General features: G+C 43.0%; 1 protein-coding gene across 7 annotated transcripts in view; it reads left to right on the top strand.

Annotated features, from left to right (window-relative positions):
• LOC140739785 (transducin-like enhancer protein 4) overlaps nt 1–16,511 on the top strand; it is a 253,383-nt gene extending 236,872 nt beyond the window's left edge. For all 7 annotated transcript variants that reach the window (XM_073068307.1, XM_073068305.1, XM_073068304.1 and 4 more), the window contains 4 exons: nt 558–705; nt 3,356–3,506; nt 7,064–7,140; nt 14,834–16,511. In XM_073068307.1, coding sequence (XP_072924408.1) covers nt 558–705; nt 3,356–3,506; nt 7,064–7,140; nt 14,834–14,941 — 484 coding nt within the window. In that variant the 3' untranslated portion in view covers nt 14,942–16,511. The remainder of the gene's footprint in view (nt 1–557; nt 706–3,355; nt 3,507–7,063; nt 7,141–14,833) is intronic.
• Nucleotides 16,512–18,447: the final 1,936 nt, after the last annotated feature.

Raw genomic sequence — 18,447 nt, 5'->3', positions numbered from 1 at the left:
TCCTCCGACGGACTGCTCGACCTACTGAGTTCTTCCAGCCGATTGTGTATTGGCTCCAAAAGCCACCTCTGATTTTCTGTTCTTTATGCAAGAACCATCACTATAAATGCTGGCCAAATGTGCATGATTATTAATTTATCTTAATGCTCAGTCTATTTGTCAAGTGTAAATGAAGGCCATTGCCTACATAAAAAAGATTAATGCATTTGGGAATATTTCAGAGTTAGAGCAATTAATGAGAAACACCTTCACACTGTCAAAGTGAGTAACAAGCCTGGTCAAATTATAGGCACGCTCACCTGGACTCTCCTATGTTACGTGTTTATTTAATATTCCCCTGTGCTGAAGGATAATATATTGGACTTCAATTTGGTGAATGGGAAATCTAAAATGAGGGAAGAAGATTGATGTGCACAAGAGCTGAGCGTTGCAGTGATAAATGTACATTCTACCTGTATGAAGTTTGACGTTTAGCGTTGATGTTCATTGATAGCAAGCATTGGTTACAGATGGCCTTAAGTTTTTCATCTGGTCTATTTTGCACTCTGTAATTGCAGGCAGTTCCAGGGCCACACGGACGGAGCCAGTTGCATCGACATTTCAAACGATGGGACCAAGTTGTGGACTGGGGGTCTTGATAATACTGTCAGGTGCTGGGACCTGAGGGAAGGACGACAACTCCAGCAGCATGACTTCACTTCACAGGTACAGAGCATGGGGGGGGGGGGGGGGGGGGTAGAGAGGTGACGAGGATGGAGGGGCAGGGATGTCAATGTGTGCTGTGCAATTTGTGCTTGTGGTACAGTTGAGGGAGGAATGTGCTCCAGGATACATGTTGAAGATTTACCAGAGCGTGTCTTATGAGGAGAGGCTGAGTGTGCTAGGGCTTTTCCCATTGGAGTGAAGGAGGGTGAGAGGTGTACAAGATGAAATCGAGGCTTGTTTTGTTCTGTGTTGTGTTGCATGTAATGCTGGCGTGTTGCGAGCTACTCCCAACACTGCTTTGGTGCGTTGGTTGTTAACACTAACGACACTTTTCACTGTATGTTTTGATGTACATGTGATAACTAAGTTTGAATCTTGGGAAATCAAAGTAAATCTCAATTTGTACACAGTCCCTCAGTGATTTTTCTCTGTCGCACCGGTTAGTATAATGATAGGTAGCTGCCATTTGGAAAGGACCTGAGGAAAGGAAGTTAGGAATCAACATGATCTTCACTTCCAGAGACTAAAGTCCAGGCAAAAGAAAGCAGTGAAACATCTTCCTGCATATCTCAGTAATGGCCGTCTTGGGTAACTTGAGCTTGTCAACGCATTGCTCATCACTGAGATCCTGGTAAAATAAGTTTTCTCTGACGTACAGACATACCTTTGCCTCTGGTTCTGTGATCCTAGACTACTATAAGTAGCAAGAATGAAATGGAACAATTCTTTAGTAAGGGCCTAATTATTATAAGGAGGAACAATAATTAGTAAGGGAGTGCTGCAGGTGGTGTCATCACTAAGGCATCCAACAAATGTGTATCTCAGTAGCTTAATGCTGGATTAAAAGTTCCTCCCCATGCCTTAAATGGTGCAGTGGGTGGCAACCTTGCTGTTTTATTAGTATTTGCCTGTTTTTACGAGGCAGAGTTGCTAGCTCGATGCTCAACCCAGCATAGATGGAAAGCAAGCAAAGAGCCAGCCAGATCTGAACCTGGAACCTCTTGTTCCAAAGTCCAGGTGTGGATACCACTGCACCATCAGCGGAGACATTGCTGGAATAAAGCACACTATCAATTGTAGCACCATCTCTGGCTTTTGGAAAGTGCCTTGTCAGACTTCCTGGTGTCCCATAAATGGATAAAAAAAGCAGTAAATGCAGGCACATTTTACTGAGACTGCTCCTTGATGGCCCATTGCATGAAGCCTACTGCTCCAGCGTCAGGTCGGGAGGAAATGGGTGTTATACTAATAACATCATGCTAAATACTTGGACACATGGAAGACATCAGATGAGCAAAGAAAAATAGTGCACAGAATTGCCAGGTCTAATTGAAAATGTGGTGTGATTTAATCTGGAAATTATCACCAACATAATCTGCTTTTCATAAATACAAAATTAGACCACAAAAACGCAAACACGCACACTCTGTGTTTCCTGATTCCAGCCTAAAAGAACGGACATAATTTTAACAAAGTGTCTACATCCAAAATTTTAATTCCTGATGGGGTCTGTTATTTTTATATCTGCATTAATTTTGACTTTGGATAATACAGTTAAATGGAAGACATTGATGACTATCTCACACTGTTCTCACCTCCACTGATTAGTCCAGTGAGTGCAGCATTGATCTGATCATACGTAAAACGATCCCCATCTTCACATCAGTATGTGCTGTAAACAGACTGGTTTCCCTCCACAAAGCTGGTAGTATTTTATGGTCAACACTGAAAATGCTGGAGGAACTCAACAAGTCAGGCATCACCTATGGCATATATGTCAAACTCAAGGCCCGCGGTGGAATTATCTTTGGCCCGCGAGATAATATCTAATTACTATTAAAGCTGGCCCCAGTAATCGAAGCGCCTATGGCGTATGATATGGCTAATGCTGAGTTTATTCAGGTACCAGGTTTCCAGGGTTTTTAGTGTTTATTCGGCAGTCTTGCTCGGCAGTCTTCTTCATAAGAAACGGAATTTGTAAAGTGAAACACTTTGTAGTTATAGCAGAGATTGAGACACATGAGAGCAGGCTGAAAAAACGGAGGCAACGAAAGTTGCGTTCGCACGCGTCCGACTGATCCGGCCCGCATGAAGCTGCATTTTGCTCAATCCGGCCCGTGACCTAAAATGAGTTTGACACCCCTGACCTATGGGGAGGGACAAGGCTCCAGGCTGAGATCTTCAGTCGGGACTAAAAAGAGAAGGGGTAGAAGCCAGAGAAAGGGATGGGGTGGGGAAGGTGTACAATCTGCTAGGTGATAGGTGAGACCAGGTGAGGTGGAAGATGGGTGGGTTGGGGAGGAGGAGAATGAAATAAGAAGCTGGGAGGGGATGGGTAAAGAGATAAAGGGCTGACGAAGGAGGAATCTAAAAGCAATGGCAGTAGACCATGGAAGAAATGATAAGAGTGGTACCAGAGGGAGGTGATGGGCAGGTGCCCCTCCATCTCTTTATTCTGCCCTGTGCTCTCTTTGTTTTCAGTCCTGACGAAGGGTCTTGGCCCAAACCATTGACTGTTTATTCCCCTTCATAGATCCTGACTGGCCTGCTGAATTCCTCCAACACTTTGTGTATGTGTGTGTTGATCTAGATTTACAGCATCTGCTGAACCTCCTTGTATTTCTGAAACTTTCTCTGGTGTGCCTTTCAGATTTTCTCCCTGGGGTACTGCCCAACTGGTGAGTGGCTCGCAGTTGGCATGGAGAGCAGCAACGTAGAAGTGTTACACGTCAACAAGCCAGACAAATACCAGCTTCATCTTCATGAGAGCTGCGTGCTGTCACTGAAGTTTGCCTGTTGTGGTAAGGAATATTGTTTTGCCGCAGCTTGCACTAAACTGATTGTGAAGGTTTTATTTTTGTTTAATCGTGTATGCCCTTGATCTGGGTGGCTTGCTGTGTGACTTTGGAGGTCAATAGTGGATGTTAAGTCATCCCAAGGCCAGCAGATTTCCTTCCTGAATCAAACCCATGACAATGTGGTCGAGCAATGGTGATGTTCGCTTTTATTCCAGATTCATTTAATTAAAGTTTACATTTCCCTGCTGTCATGGTGGGATGTGAGTTTATTTCTCAGGAGAAGTAGTGTGCACATCTGCTTTACCAGTCCAGTACCAATGGGTCAATGGTTCAACTTAATATCAGAGAATGTAAACAGTATACAACCTGAAATCTTTACTCTTCACTGGCATCCACGGAACAGAGAGAGAAAAAACCCCAAAGAATGAATGGCAGAAAATGTTAGAACCCCAAACACTGCTCCCCCTCCCATGCAGCAGCAAAAGCATCAAACCTTCCTCCTCCCCTTCCACTTGCTCCCTCAATCCCCACCACCCACCATGCAGGTAATAGTAAAGCCCCCAAAGAGACCGTGATCTGGGGTCCATCATAATAACACAGCTTTTATGTTAAAAGAGACCTAGAGCAACAGCTATGTGAGAACCTTTCTGTTAATCTGAAATTGCTCCTGCATTTTAATGTTTATATCTAACTCTTTCATGGGTATGTGTGCATTATAGACAAGGTCACAATTAATTTCCCATCTATTATTGCAGTCTACAGGATAACAACATCAAACAGCTAGAAAATATCCTCTTTGGCCCATCGTGTTCATCCCAACCTTCAGGCACACATTTACTTACGTACTGCTCGTTACACCGCTACACTTAGGGCAGCAATGTAGCTCTTCCACCCGTCTGTCACAGACAGATATAAAAGGGTTATTCATCGCTGTTTCTGTAACTTTTTTTTTTGACCAGTCAGTCAGGATTGTTAGCGATGAGCTGAACCTGGTGGACCACTCTTAACTGGGTCTCTACTCTTTGACCTGTTTGGCATGGGTGACCCTACCAAGAGTCAAAGCACAAGGCCCTGACTCCAGCCAACATACCTCTCTGGGTCAATGAATCCTGTGACAAGTTTATGGTCCTTTTGGAGGACCCATTTACACCAATCCTATTTATTCTCTTTGCATTCCATCAGGCTCCACCCCTCCAACCCCCTGCCATTGCACCAGGAATTACCACTCACCTAGGGGTATTTTACAATGGTCGATTAACCTTTCAACCTGCACTTCTTTGGAATGGGGGGAGGAAATAGTTAAACTCAAGGGAAACCCATGCAATGGAACGTGCAGACTCCTCACAGAGGTCAGGAAACTGAACCTGTGTCACCAAGAGGTTACAGCTCTTTTATAGTTGTACCACCCTGTCACCCATGTTGGTGAAGTGCCTTGATGTATTCCCATCTGTGTGGTGAAGGTACGCTCAAGAGTTACTATGTAAAGAGGTCAAGGATTCGGAGGGAAATGAATAAAGTTACTACAGCACTGTCATTTTCAGTGGATGAACAGTCAGAATTCTGAACTATTGATGCAGAGCCACAAGTTGAAATCCCATTGATGTAACTTGGAAAGTAAATTCATTAATAAAATAAAATCTGGAATCACAAGAAAAAGCTGGAAACCATTAACATGCTGGATTGTCATAAAACCCCATCTGGTTCCTTCACATCTTTTAGGCCACGAAATCTGCGGTCTTTACCCACCCAACCAGGTCTCTGTTATTCCAAACCACCAGTGCTATTGGATGCTATTAGGGTTGGAAAACAAGTCCACATCTGTGACCAAGTAAATTCACTTAATTGTTTTCTGTGAAAGCTAAGTTGCCTTTAGAAGCAGAAGATGCTGAGGATAGTTTGCAGCTCGGGCAGCATCTATTGAATTGAAAACAAAGATATCACCTCAGGTCAAACCCATCAAACTGAAATATTATCTGTATTTCCCCCTTCACGAACGCTGCTCAAACTGCTGAGTATTTCCGGCATCTGCAGTGCTTTGTGTTCCAGTTCCAGTAGAAACTTTGACCAAGTTGGCCTGGAGTGGTATTGACTTTATACACTTCCTCCCATCCAGATATCTCCTTGTAACACGTTCAAAGTTACCAAAATCTACTTGCCATATTGGCAATATTAGCACAAGATAGAAAAACTATGAAATGATGTTTAAGGCTCCTGCAGCCACGCCATCTGGTTTGCTGTTCTTCAGCTTCTATCTTGTTCACAATAGAATTTAATCTAATCCATGTTCAAACAACACTGGCATTTCAATTGCCACTGGAAGTGCATTCAAACTGTGATTATCCCTAGGATTCACATCCTTCTAAGTCAGGGGTTCCCAGCCTGGAGTCCATGCTTAATGATATTGGTTCATTGCACGAAAAAGGTTGGGAACCCTTGCTGTAAGTTTAAATTTATTATTAAAGTACATGAATACTCAATATACAACCCTGAGATTCATTTTCTTGCAGGCATTCCCAGTGGAACAATGAAATAAAATAGAATCAATGAAAAACTACACACCTAGACAGAAACAACTGATGTGCAAAAGACAAACTGTGCAAATACAAACTTAATAATAATAAATAAGTAAATAAATAAAATTGAGTATGAGCTGTACAGTCCTTGAGTCCATAGGCTGTGGCATCACCTTAAGCATCTTTTACTGACAAAGAATCCATTACCCTGCCCGTGGGAAAGTTTTTGATAGGTTCTGCAAAAATTATTTCCTCCTCTCACACAATTGGCATAACTAGTATTTAAATGAAGTATTTACTCCAGATGTTAGATAACCAGCTAACTCACGTATATTCCACACAGTGTCCCAGATACTATTTTCAAAGCTCTTGCCTTTTAACTCCTAGAGCAAGTCTAGAATGGCTCAACCTATTTGTCATCCTTTCCTCTCCTCTGCCTATCCATCACCTTAGGCTCCTATTTCACCAGTCTCCCTCTCCTCTTTATACTATCTATCACCATCCTAACCCTACCCCCACCCCCACTCTCAATCCTGGTAGAGGGTTTCAACCCAAACCATCAACAATCCCTTCTCTCAAAGTTGCTGCTTCATCCATTAAGTTCCTCCTGCAGATTGTTGAGCCTAGAATGTGGCCTGATCTGCTCTAATCATTGGTCTGCAGGGGAAACCAAGTTGGAGTCATGGCTTTGCTACTTTTGGAACCATCTTCTCTACTGACAATGCTCCAATTGTGCTCTAAGCAGAATTTTATGGAGGCACAGCATTGTTCCTGATCATACCTAGCAAACGATCCAAGAGGCAATTCCCTGCCGTCACACTATGAAACTGCAATAAGTCTGGATGAACAGAGAGAATTACCCCCACCCCCTCAGCTTTCCAAATCTGCCGGTATATCCAAGTACATGGTACATACATATTAGTTTGAACTTGTTTAGTTTTTATTGCTATAGGTATCCAACCAAAATCTCTACTTCTAGATAAAGATATGACAGAATAATGATTTTTTAAAAAAAATTATGGCTTATGTTTTTTTTCCATGTTTCAGGTAAATGGTTTGTGAGCACTGGGAAGGACAACCTTCTGAATGCATGGAGAACTCCCTATGGAGCCAGTATATTCCAGGTATTGACGTTGTCTGAGTTACTCACAAAAATACAAGGCCAGAGTGTTAACCACTCCTATGTATGGCTCTTATCATTGCTCATAGAGGTAGAACTGAGAGGTATAATAAATCAGATATAATGTAACAACGGAGCAGACTCGATGGAGTAAATAGCCTAATTCCGCTCCTATGTCTCATGGTCTCAGTCTTGGTCACCACCTCCAAGTGGAAGTTAGTACACAGCTGTCAATCTACAGTTAACCCTTCATCAGCATCAGTGTAGTGGAGAATTGACAAGAGCAGTTCTCAAACCTGCGAGAAAGAAAGGGAACTCGTCCCCATCTGTGTTAACTTGCCCCACTGCCAAGCCCATCATGAAAGGAAGTCCAGAAGCTAGTGGAGTATTAAGCAAATCGAAATTATTCAATTATGGTTAAACTTTGATGAAGAAGGAAATATATCACTGAGTTAAGATGGAGCTCGTCAGCCTGGGAAGGCAGTCCATCTAAGAGAGAGAAAACTCTGATTTCAAACCTTTGCTGCCCTGCGGCCATACCCACTCATGGGAAAGGCTTTGGGAGTAAACCCTGAGGACAAATCCGGAGCTGGAGTCCCTAAGGCAGTCCGACGTTGCCTTCAACCTCATGCTGGCAACTCCTGTGACGACACCGGTGCCAAGCTGTATCGGCCCTTGCCCTTCCTTTGGACATCGGTGGTGTAGAGAGGGGAGACTTGCTGCATGGCCAAATGCCAGTCTTCCATACAACCTTGCCCAGGCCTGCGCCCTGGAAACCTTCCAGGCACAGATCCCTGGTGTCGCAAGAGTAACGGATGCCACCATAAATTGATGATTCAGTGGCATCCAATTGATTAATTTTATAACTAGCATTACTTGATATTTAAATTTGTTACCCTTAAGACGAAAATATGTCCTCAGTCCACTCATAAAGACCAGACTTAGTAGTTTATTTAGAGATACAGCAATATAACAGGCCCTTCCAGTTCAATGAGCCTGCACCATCCGATTACACCTATGTGGCCAATTAACGCATACATCTTTGGAATGTGGGAGGAAACTGGAGCACCTGGAGGAAACCCATGTGCTGGGGGTGGGGGAAGAACATGTATACCCCTTACAGACAGCAGTGGAATTGAACCCAGATTGCTGTCACTGTAATAGTGTTACACGAACTGCTATACTACTGTGCAGGCCTAGCGCTGTTTCAGAACTTTGTGCATGTTGGGGGTTGGGGCGGGTGTATCCCAAGGGAGAAGACTAGGTACAGGATCACCCATGAAATCCGTCCTGTGCTTCTTTTCCCCCTTCTCATCACCAGGTAAATTTGTACAAACTCACAGGGTCTGTAGCCAGGAACATGGAAGCTGGAAAAATACATAGTTTTAATGGAAGTACAAAGAGAGTGTAGAGTATGTGGGACAGGCTGCCCGTGGAGGTGATTGTGATGGCTAGAAGAGAGAACCCAACAGAAGATTAGCAGAGAAGCAGTGTCATTCACGGGGATTTTTAATTAGCCAGCTAAATCACAGTGAACATGAGCGGCGATAGTTTGTTCTCGCAGTGAAGCAGAGTCACCTTAATTCAAGGATATCTGTACCCCAATTTCTGCGCTTGTGGAAGATATTATTTGTAAAAACCCAACAGCAATAGATTTGCTGAGGAGGAAGTGCATGGTTGATAATTTCCTGCCAAAAGAAGGCTCAGTGACTAATTGCTGCACTTCATTTTGGTTTATAGTGAAGCAAATTGGCTCTAGCTTACACTGGAATATCTTCGCAAGAGCCAGTAAATCGGTTAAAACCTTGTATACAGTTTTGTTCCCAAGTTCCTGCTGTTAATGTAGATTTTGGAGGGCTTTCTGTGAGTCAAATCACTGCCAAATGTGCTTCTAAGTAACATCTTGGAACAGTTCTGTACTGCCAGTGAGTCATGGTTTGGTTGGTGAGTTAACTCTAAACGCCCCTTCCTTTTTCCCCCCATTGTGCTTTTGGCTAATGACAATCTGCCTCAAGTTTAAAACTCTTTGGATCCAGGTTCAATCCTGCTTTTTGGTTGGATTGAGCTAGAGAAGAGTCTTTTTGCAAGGGGATCAATCACGTTTCCTGGTGTAAATCACTGCCTACTAGTGCGAGGTGCAGCTGGTAGAGCAACTGTCTCACAGCACTAGTGACCGAAGCTCAGTCATGGACTTCAGTGCTGTATGGGTGGAATTAGAATATTGTGCAGGAACAGACCTTTCCGCTCACAATATTTGTGCTGACCTTGAGGCCATATTCATTAATTAATTCCGTCTCCTCCATTCCCTACATGTCTAAATGCCTCAAACTCTTCTCTCACATATGTTTTCACTACCACTCTAGGTAAAGTGTGCCAGATACCTGCCACTCTGGATGCCCCTTTAGAAAAGAGATGAGGAGGAATTTCTTTAGCCAGAGGGTGGTGAATCTGTGGAATTCATTGCCACAGACGGCTGTGGAGGCCAGGTCACTGGGTATATTTAAAGTGGAGGTTGCTAAGTTCTTGATTAGTACAGATCAAAGGTTACAGGGAGAAGGCAGGAGAATGGGGTTGAGAGGGATAATAAATCAGCCATGATCAAATGGTGCAGACTTGATGAGCTGAATGGACTAATTCTGGTCCTATGTCTGATGGTCTCTGCAGATGATCTATATCCCACTGTATCCTTTGACACCATCTGCACTCCATTGATTTTTGCACACTCCATGACTTCTGAGTTCTCCAGGTTCCTCCCATTTCCAGAAGATGTACTGGTTGATAAGTTAATTGGTCACTTGGTCAATGATAAGAATCTTTGTGGGAAGGGATTGGGTGGAGTTAATGGAAAGGTGAACAGTAGTGGAAAAGCTCAGAAGACCACTGTAAATTTAAGGGGCTAAATGGAAATACAATAGAAGTTGCAGTGCTTTCTTAACTGTTACAGTACAATGCAGGCCCACGATGTTGTGCCGATCTTTTAACCATATAACAATTACAGCATGGAAACAGTCCATCTCGGCCCTTCTAGTCTATGCTGAACGCTTACTCTCAGCTAGTCCCACCTACCTGCACTTAGCCCATAACCCTCCATTCCTTTCCTGTCCAATCTATCCAATTTTTTTTTAAATGACAATATCAAACCTGCCTCTACCACTTCTACTGGAAGCTCGTTCCACACAGCTATCACTCTCTGAGTAAAGAAGTTCCCCCTCGTGTTACCCCTGAACTTCTGCCCCTTAACTCATGTCCTCTTGTTTGAATCTCCCCTACTCTCAATGGAAAAAGCCTATCCACGTCAACTTTATCCATCCCCCCTCATAATTTTAAATACCTCTATCAAGACCCCCCTCAACCTTCTACGCTCCAAAGAATAAAGACCTAACTTGTTCAACCTTTCTCTGTAACTTGGGTGCTGAAACCCAGGTAACATTCTAGTAAATCTCCTCTCTACTCTCTCTATTTTGTTGACATCTTGCCTATAATCTGGTGACCAGAACTGTACACAATACTCCAAATTTGGCCTCACCAATGCCTTGTATAATTTTAACATTACATCCCAACTCCTATACTCAATGCTCTGATTTATAAAGGCCAGCATACCAAAAGCTTTCTTCACCACCCTATCCACATGGGATTCTACCTTCAGGGAACTATGCACCATTATTCCTAGGTCACACTGTTCTACTGCATTCCTCAATGCCCTACCATTTACCATGTATGTCCTATTTTGATTAGTCCTACCAAAATGTAGCACCTCACACTTATCAGCATTAAACTCCATCTGCCATCTTTCAGCCTACTCTTCTAACTGGCCTAAATCTCTCTGCAAGCTTTGAAAACCTACTTCATTATCCACAACGCCACCTATCTTAGAATCATCTGCATATTTACTAATCCAATTTACCACCCCATCATCCAGATCATTAATGTATATGATAAACAACATTGGACCCAATATAGATCCCTGACGCACACCACTAGTCACCGGCCTCCAGCCTGACAAACAGTTATCCACCACTACTCTCTGGCTACCTTCCTAAGTAATGTTCCGTGCGGAACCTTGTCAGAGGCCTTACTGAAGACAACATCCACTGCTTTACCCTCGTCAACTTTCCTAGTAACCTCTTCAAAAAATTCAATAAGATTTGTCAAACATGACCTTCCACGCACAAATCCATGTTGACTGTTCCTAATCAGACCCTGTCTATCCAGATAATTATATATACAATCTCTAAGAATACTTTCCATTAATTTACCCACCACTGACGTCAAACTTACAGGCTGATAATAATTATTAGGTTTGCTCTTACAACCCTTTTTAAACAATGGAACCACATGAGCAATACACCAATCCTCCGGCACCATCCCTGTTTCTAATGACATTTGAAATATTTCTGTCAGAGCCCCTGCTATTTCTACACTAACTTCCCTCAAGGTCCTAGGGAATATCCTGTCAGGACCCGGAGACTTATCCACTTTTATATTCTTTAAAAGCGCCAGTACTTCCTCTTCTTTAATCATCATAGTTTCCATAACTACCCTACTTGTTTCCCTTACTGTACACAATTCAATATCCTTCTCCTTAGTGAATACCGAAGAAAAGAAATTGTTCAAAATCTCCCCCCATCTCTTTTGGCTCCACACATAGCTGTCCACTCTGATTCTCTAAGGGACCAATTTTATCCCTCACTATCCTTTTGCTATTAATATAACTGTAGAAACCCTTTGGATTTATTTTCATCTTACTTGCCAAAGCAACCTCATATCTTCTTTTAGCTTTTCTAATTTCTTTCTTAAGATTCTTTTTACATTATTTATATTCCTCGAGCACCTTATTTACTCCATGCTGCCTATATTTATTGTAGATCTCTCTCTTTCTCTGAACCAAGTTTCCAATATCCTTTGAAAACCATGGCTCTCTTAAACTTTTAACCTTTCCTTTCAACCTAACAAGAACATAAAGATTCTGTACCCTCAAAATTTTACCTTTAAATGACCTCCATTTTCTCTATTACATACTTCCCATAAAACAAATTGTCCCAATCCACTCCTAAATCCTTTTGCGTCTCCTCAAAGTTAGCCTTTCTCCAATCAAAAATCTCAACCCTGGTTCCAGTCCTATCCTTCTCCATAATTATATTGAAACTAATGGCATTGTGATCATTGGACCCGAAGTGCTCCCCAGCACATACCTCCGTCACCTGACCTATCTCATTTCCTAACAGGAGATCCAACACTGCCCCTTCTCTAGTTGGTACCGCTATGTATTGCTGCAAAAAACTATCCTGCACACATTATACAAACTCCAAACCATCCAGCCCTTTTACAGAATGGGCTTCCCAGTCTGTGTGGAAAATTAAAATCTCCCACAATCACAACCTTGTGCTTACTACAAATATCTGCTATCTCCTTACAAATTTGCTCCTCCAATTCTCACTCCCCATTAGGTGGTCTATAATACACCCCTATAAGTGTTACTACACCTTTCTCATTCCTCAATTCCACCCAAATAGTCTCCCTAGATGAGTCCTCTAATCTATCCTGCCAAAGCACCGCTGTAATATTTTCTCTGACAAGCAATGCAATACCTCCCCCTCTTGCCCCTCCGATTCTATCACACCTGAAGCAGTGAAATCCAGGAATATTCAGTTGCCAATCACACCCCTCCTGCAACCATGTTTCACTAATAGCCACAACGTCATATTACCAGGTATCAATCCATGCTCTAAGCTCATCCACCTTTCTTACAATGCTCCTAGCATTAAAGGAAATGCATTTAAGAGATTCTCCACCTCTTACACTCTGTTTATCCTTAACGGTGCAAACAACTTTACTATCTTCTTTTTCTTCCTTCTCCCCTACATCTTCGGTCTGAGCGCTCCCCTTCTCTATCACCTGCCTATCCTCCCTCACACACTGTCTACAAGCTTTCTCTATTTGTGAACTAACCTCCTCTCTCCTAGTCTCTTCAATTTGATTCCCACCCCCCAACCATTCTAGTTTAAAGTCTCCCCAGTAGCCTTAGCAAATCTCCCTGCCAGGATATTGGTCCCCCTGGGATTCAAGTGCAACCCGTCCTTCTTGTACAGGTCACACCTGCCCCAAAAGAAGTCCCAATAATCCAGAAACTTGAATCCCTGCCCCTTGCTCCAATCCCTCAGCCATGCATTGATCTTCCACCTAATTTCATTCCTACTCTCACTGTCGCGTGGCAGAAGCAGTAATCCCGAGATTACTACCTTTGAAGTCCTTCTTCTCAACTCCCTTCCTAACTCCCTATATTCTCCTTTCAGGACCTCTTCCCTTTTCCTACCTATGTCATTGGTACCTACATGTACCACGACCTCTGGCTCCTCACCCTCCCACTACAGGATATCTTGGACGCGATCAGAAACATCCCAGACCCTGGCACCAGGGAGGCAAACAACCATACGTAGGAGGCAAACGCCTGCCTGCGTCCACAGAATCGCCTATCTGACCCCCTAACTATTGAGTCCCCTATTACTACTGCCTTCCTCTTCCTTTCCCTATCCTTCTGAACCACAGGGTCTGACTCTGTGCCAGAGGCACGGCCACTGTTGCTTCCCCCAGGTAGGCTGTCCCCCCAACAGTACTCAAACATGAGTACTAATTGTCAAGAGGTACAGCCACTGGGGTACTCTCTAGTACCTGACTCTTCCCCTTCCTTCTCCTAACCGTGACCCACTTGTCTGTCTCCCGCGGCCCCGGTGTGACCACCTGCCTGTAACTCCTCTCCATCAACTCCTCTCTCTCCCTGACCAGACGAAGGTCATCGAGCTGCAGCTCCAGTTCCCTAACATGGTCCCTTAGGAGCTGCAGCTCAGCGCACCTGACGCAGATAGGGACGTCCGGGAGGCTAGGAGACTCTAGGACCTCCCACATCCGACACCGAGAACAACAAGCTGCTCTCACACTCATAATTCCCCCTTTCCTCAAATAACAGGAAAAAATTGAAAACTGAACCTACCTTGCCCGTTTCCGCCTAAGCCCGTTGAGCCGAAGCCCTTAAGCCTTCACTCTGCTCCCGGCTCACTCTGCGGCCCGCTGTATAAGGCTGTGTTCCTTTTAAATCTACCGCACTTCACTGCCCGACGTCACACGCCTGCGCAGTCCCGCCTCTTAACCCCGATGTGAAGAAAAAATCAAAATGGCTCCCGCAGCATTCCCATTCCGATTCTCAGACTTCCATCTCCAAATTAAACCCGAATCAGGATTTCTGTAACCTACTCTAAAATCATACATTGCCCCCATTTTTTTTATCATCTATGTGTCTATCCAAAAATTTCTTTAATGTCCCTAATGTATCTGCTTCTACCACCACATTGGCAGGGTGTTCCATGTACCCAGCATCCTCTGCGTAAAATAACCTACCTCTGACATCCACTTGTTTCTTTCCTCCAATCACCTTAAAATTATGCCCCTGGTATTAAACCATTTCCATGGGGAAAAGTTTTGCTATCTACTTGATCTGTACCTCTTATCATCTTGTCTACCACTGTCAAGTTGCCTCTCATTCCAACTGAAGTCAAGAATGTTGAGTGAATGGGTCAAGGAGAGTGGAGAGGAAGGTGAAAGGTCATTTAAATGATGTGAATATGGCTTGCTTTGTTAAGAATCAAGCATGTTTTTCCTCATTTAAGTTGCTGAGACCATATCTTGTTTGCTTTCCACTCAAGTCAAAGGAATCATCATCGGTGCTGAGCTGCGACATTTCAGTGGATGACAAATACATTGTTACTGGCTCAGGAGACAAGAAGGCTACTGTCTATGAAGTGATCTACTGAGCAGCCACCTTTACGAAGCAAGAAATCTAAAAGGGACACCAAGCTGTTACTGGACATGGATTTAACGAGGGACAAGGTCAACGACAGCTACTGCCAAAGCAGACTGCATATGTACTGTTAAAAGCTGCAATATACTATAGAGTGGAACCTTCAGATAGAATTAGGCATAAGAAAGGCTCGCGTACCTGGGGCATTTGTCTTGTTTATGCAACATAGTAAACCTGTAATTGTGGAAAGTGTATATATTTCTTTAAAAAAAATTTGCAATCAATGCTGTAGCCACTAACGATCATTCATTCATGAAGACCTTCTTTATTGTCTTTGCCTTTGGAACGCAGGGCTCCTGTTGTATTTAATTGCTCAACTACATTCAACAATGTCTAGGGGACAAATGCACTGTGTAGAACTAATTTGTGCTTTAAACAGCAGTTACAACATGAAGTTTAGAATGCTATCATCTTTAATCCTAGTCCTCATTTCTTTTCTGACAAGACTTGTGCCACTATTCCTATGTAGGGCACGACTCTGCAGCACATTACCACAGAGGATAAAGGTTTCCGTTTGACTTTTAACTTGGCCTGTGATCATTTTTCCAACCCACTGGCGGAGCAGGGGAAGCAGAGTCAGTCAATTCAAAGGGAATTCGAAAGGCCTTGAGGGAAATTGATGTGTAGGGTTACGGGGGGAAAGAGCAGGTGAATGGGGCGGACAAGATTACTTCAAAGGTTAATGAACAGAGAACCCTCCTTCAGTGTTAAGATAATTATATACTTTCAACAAACAACGGGCAACCATTAATGTTAGAACAGATTATTAAAACAGAGATGAGGAGGAACTTCTTTAGCCAGAGGGTGGTGAATCTGTGGAATTCATTGCCACAGATGGCTGTGGAGGCCAAGACATTAGGTATATTTAAAGCAGAGATTGATAGGTTCTTAATTAGTAAGGGTGTCAAAGACCATGGGGAGAAGGCAGGAAGGCGGGGTTAATAAGTCAGCCTTGGTGGAATGGTGAAGCAGGCTCGATAGGCCTAATTCTGGTCCTGTCTTATGAGCTCGTATGACAGTCACCTGCTCCCTCCTCAGCCTTTCATACCAATATAACCAAGAGCAATGTTGGCAATTTCAAAATATCGTATGCCTCCAAAGAACCCCTTCTCTATATCCTCCCCAAACTACTTTTGAAATCTATTTCTCTTTATAGAAATTTTGAACTTGATGATTGCAAGTTGGATTATGACGTTGGGTCTCACTTCTCATAAAGGAGGAAGGACACCACGTCACACAAGAGGCCCTATAAAACGTATGGAATGAATACGCACTTGTGTAGAGCTGGCAGAACAGGACCGGTGAAGTAGTGCACTGTGATTCAAAGAAATAGAGGCTAGGGGAAAGGTGAATGGAGGCACTGAACATGTGATGTAACTATATTATATTGCAGCTTCAAAAAAGAAATTTGCACTCTTATGTGCATTTTAAGAACAAGCTTCTCTTTTGTACAGGTCAATGTAAGTGACTGACTGTAGAACCCTGCTGTATAGTTAATAAACAAGCTGATTAAACAGGTAAAACTGCATCTTTGAGTGTCCCATAACTGAATAGGAAAAGCAAAAACTACAGGAGTGAAAATGTCAATATTGATATTACTGATTTAATTATTCATAGCGCTTATGGAAGCTGAGACATTCATTCAGTTCATGAATGGCCCAGTTTCTGAACATTAATAAACAGTTGACTAGGATCTGTCTCACGATAAAACACAGGTCAGTTCAGACCACAAGATATATGAGCAGAATCAGCCTATTGAGTGCCAATCTCCCCTAACACAGTCAAAAGAGGCCTCTTCTTCTATTCTCCACTCTGGCCTCCTACCACTCCCCTCACCTGCCTATCACTCTACGTTTGTGCCCTTCCTCCTTCCTTTTCACCTTTGGTCCATGCTCCTCGCCTATCAGATTTCTTTTCCAGCTAACACCTACCAGCTTCTTAATTCAGCCTCCCCCCTCTCCTCTACCCACCTAGCTCCACCGACCACCTTGTTCTCCTTCCCCTCTCCCCAACCTTTGTATTCTGGTATCTGCTCCTTTCCTTTCCAGTCCTGAAGAAAGGTCTCAGCCCGAAATGTCGGCCATTTATTCATTTCCATACATGCTGCCCGACGTGTGGAGTTCCTCGTGCATTTTTCATACAGGTTTCCTCCCGCTATCCGAAGGTAGAGCGTTCCTAAGAAACCATTTGTAAGCCAAAATGGTGTAAAGTGAAGAAGCAATTACCATTAATTTATATGGGAAAAATTTTTGAGCATTCCTGGACCCAAAAAATAACCTGCCAAATCATACCAAATAGCACATAAAAACCTAAAATAACACTAACATATAGTAAAAGTATAGTAAATACACAGCCTATATAAAGTAGAAGTAATGTAGGTACAGCATAGTTTCACTTACCAGAATCAGGAAGATCCAGCCAAAACCGATTTGTAGGGGGAAAAATCGGCGCGTACACACATGCGCACACACCTGCCCGCAAAAGGCTTTACGGTCATGGTAGTCTTTCTCAGGGTAAACACAAGTTTAAAGTGGGTGCCTTTTTTCGTAAAAGCGAAAATCCTCTTCCAATTTCTTTTGGTTAGTGAAAACAGGAACTAATGTAAGTCTTTCATAAAAGAGAAGTGGCGTAAAGAAGGGGACACCTGTAATGCTTTTCATTGGGAGGTGGAAATAGTTTAAAAAGTGGCTGTGCTTCAGTTCAGTTCAATATCACGATTAAAAAAAAATCTTACAGGAAAGTCCCCTAATAGTCGGTATGCATGCCAAAGAACATTTAGAATTAAATTATATTGCTGGCTACACCCTGACAAAAGTGTATCAGTGACCTTCCTTAAACAGAACAGGTCCTTCAGCCCATGCTATCCAAATGTCTGAGCTAGTTTCATTTGCTGGAATTTGGCTTATAACTCACTAAATGATATTGATACATGTACTAGTCCGAATGCCTTTTAAACATTGTGATTGTACCCACTGCCATAACTCCCTTTGACAACTTATTCCATATACCTACCATCTTGTGTGTGGCAAAAGTTACTCCTTAGATCCCTTTTGTCTTTCCCCTTTGCTTAAAACTATACCCTCTAGTTTTGTTCTGAGTTTTTATAATATTTTATTTATGTTTATCTATATCAATCTATTTATTTTACTTATTTATTGAGATGCAACACTGAATAGGTCCTTCTGGCCCTTAAAGGCACACCACCCAACAGTCCCCCATTTTAACCCTAGCCTAATCATGGGATAATTTACAATGACCAATTAACCTGTGGTAGATCTTTGGACTGTGGGAGGAAACCAGACCACCTGGAGGAAAACAACATGATCATGGGGAGAATGTACAAACTCCTTATAGGCCGTGGCAGGAATTGAACCCGGGTTGCCTGTACTGAAAAGTGCTATGCTAACCGTTATGCTACCACGTTGGGGAAAAAAAATTGACCATCCTCCTTACCTATGC

This window comes from Hemitrygon akajei, chromosome 16 (genome assembly GCF_048418815.1).
Source record: "Hemitrygon akajei chromosome 16, sHemAka1.3, whole genome shotgun sequence".
Classification (NCBI taxonomy): domain Eukaryota; kingdom Metazoa; phylum Chordata; class Chondrichthyes; order Myliobatiformes; family Dasyatidae; genus Hemitrygon; species Hemitrygon akajei.
Note: the sequence above shows the minus strand (reverse complement) of the source record. Positions and strands in the feature narration are given on the sequence as shown.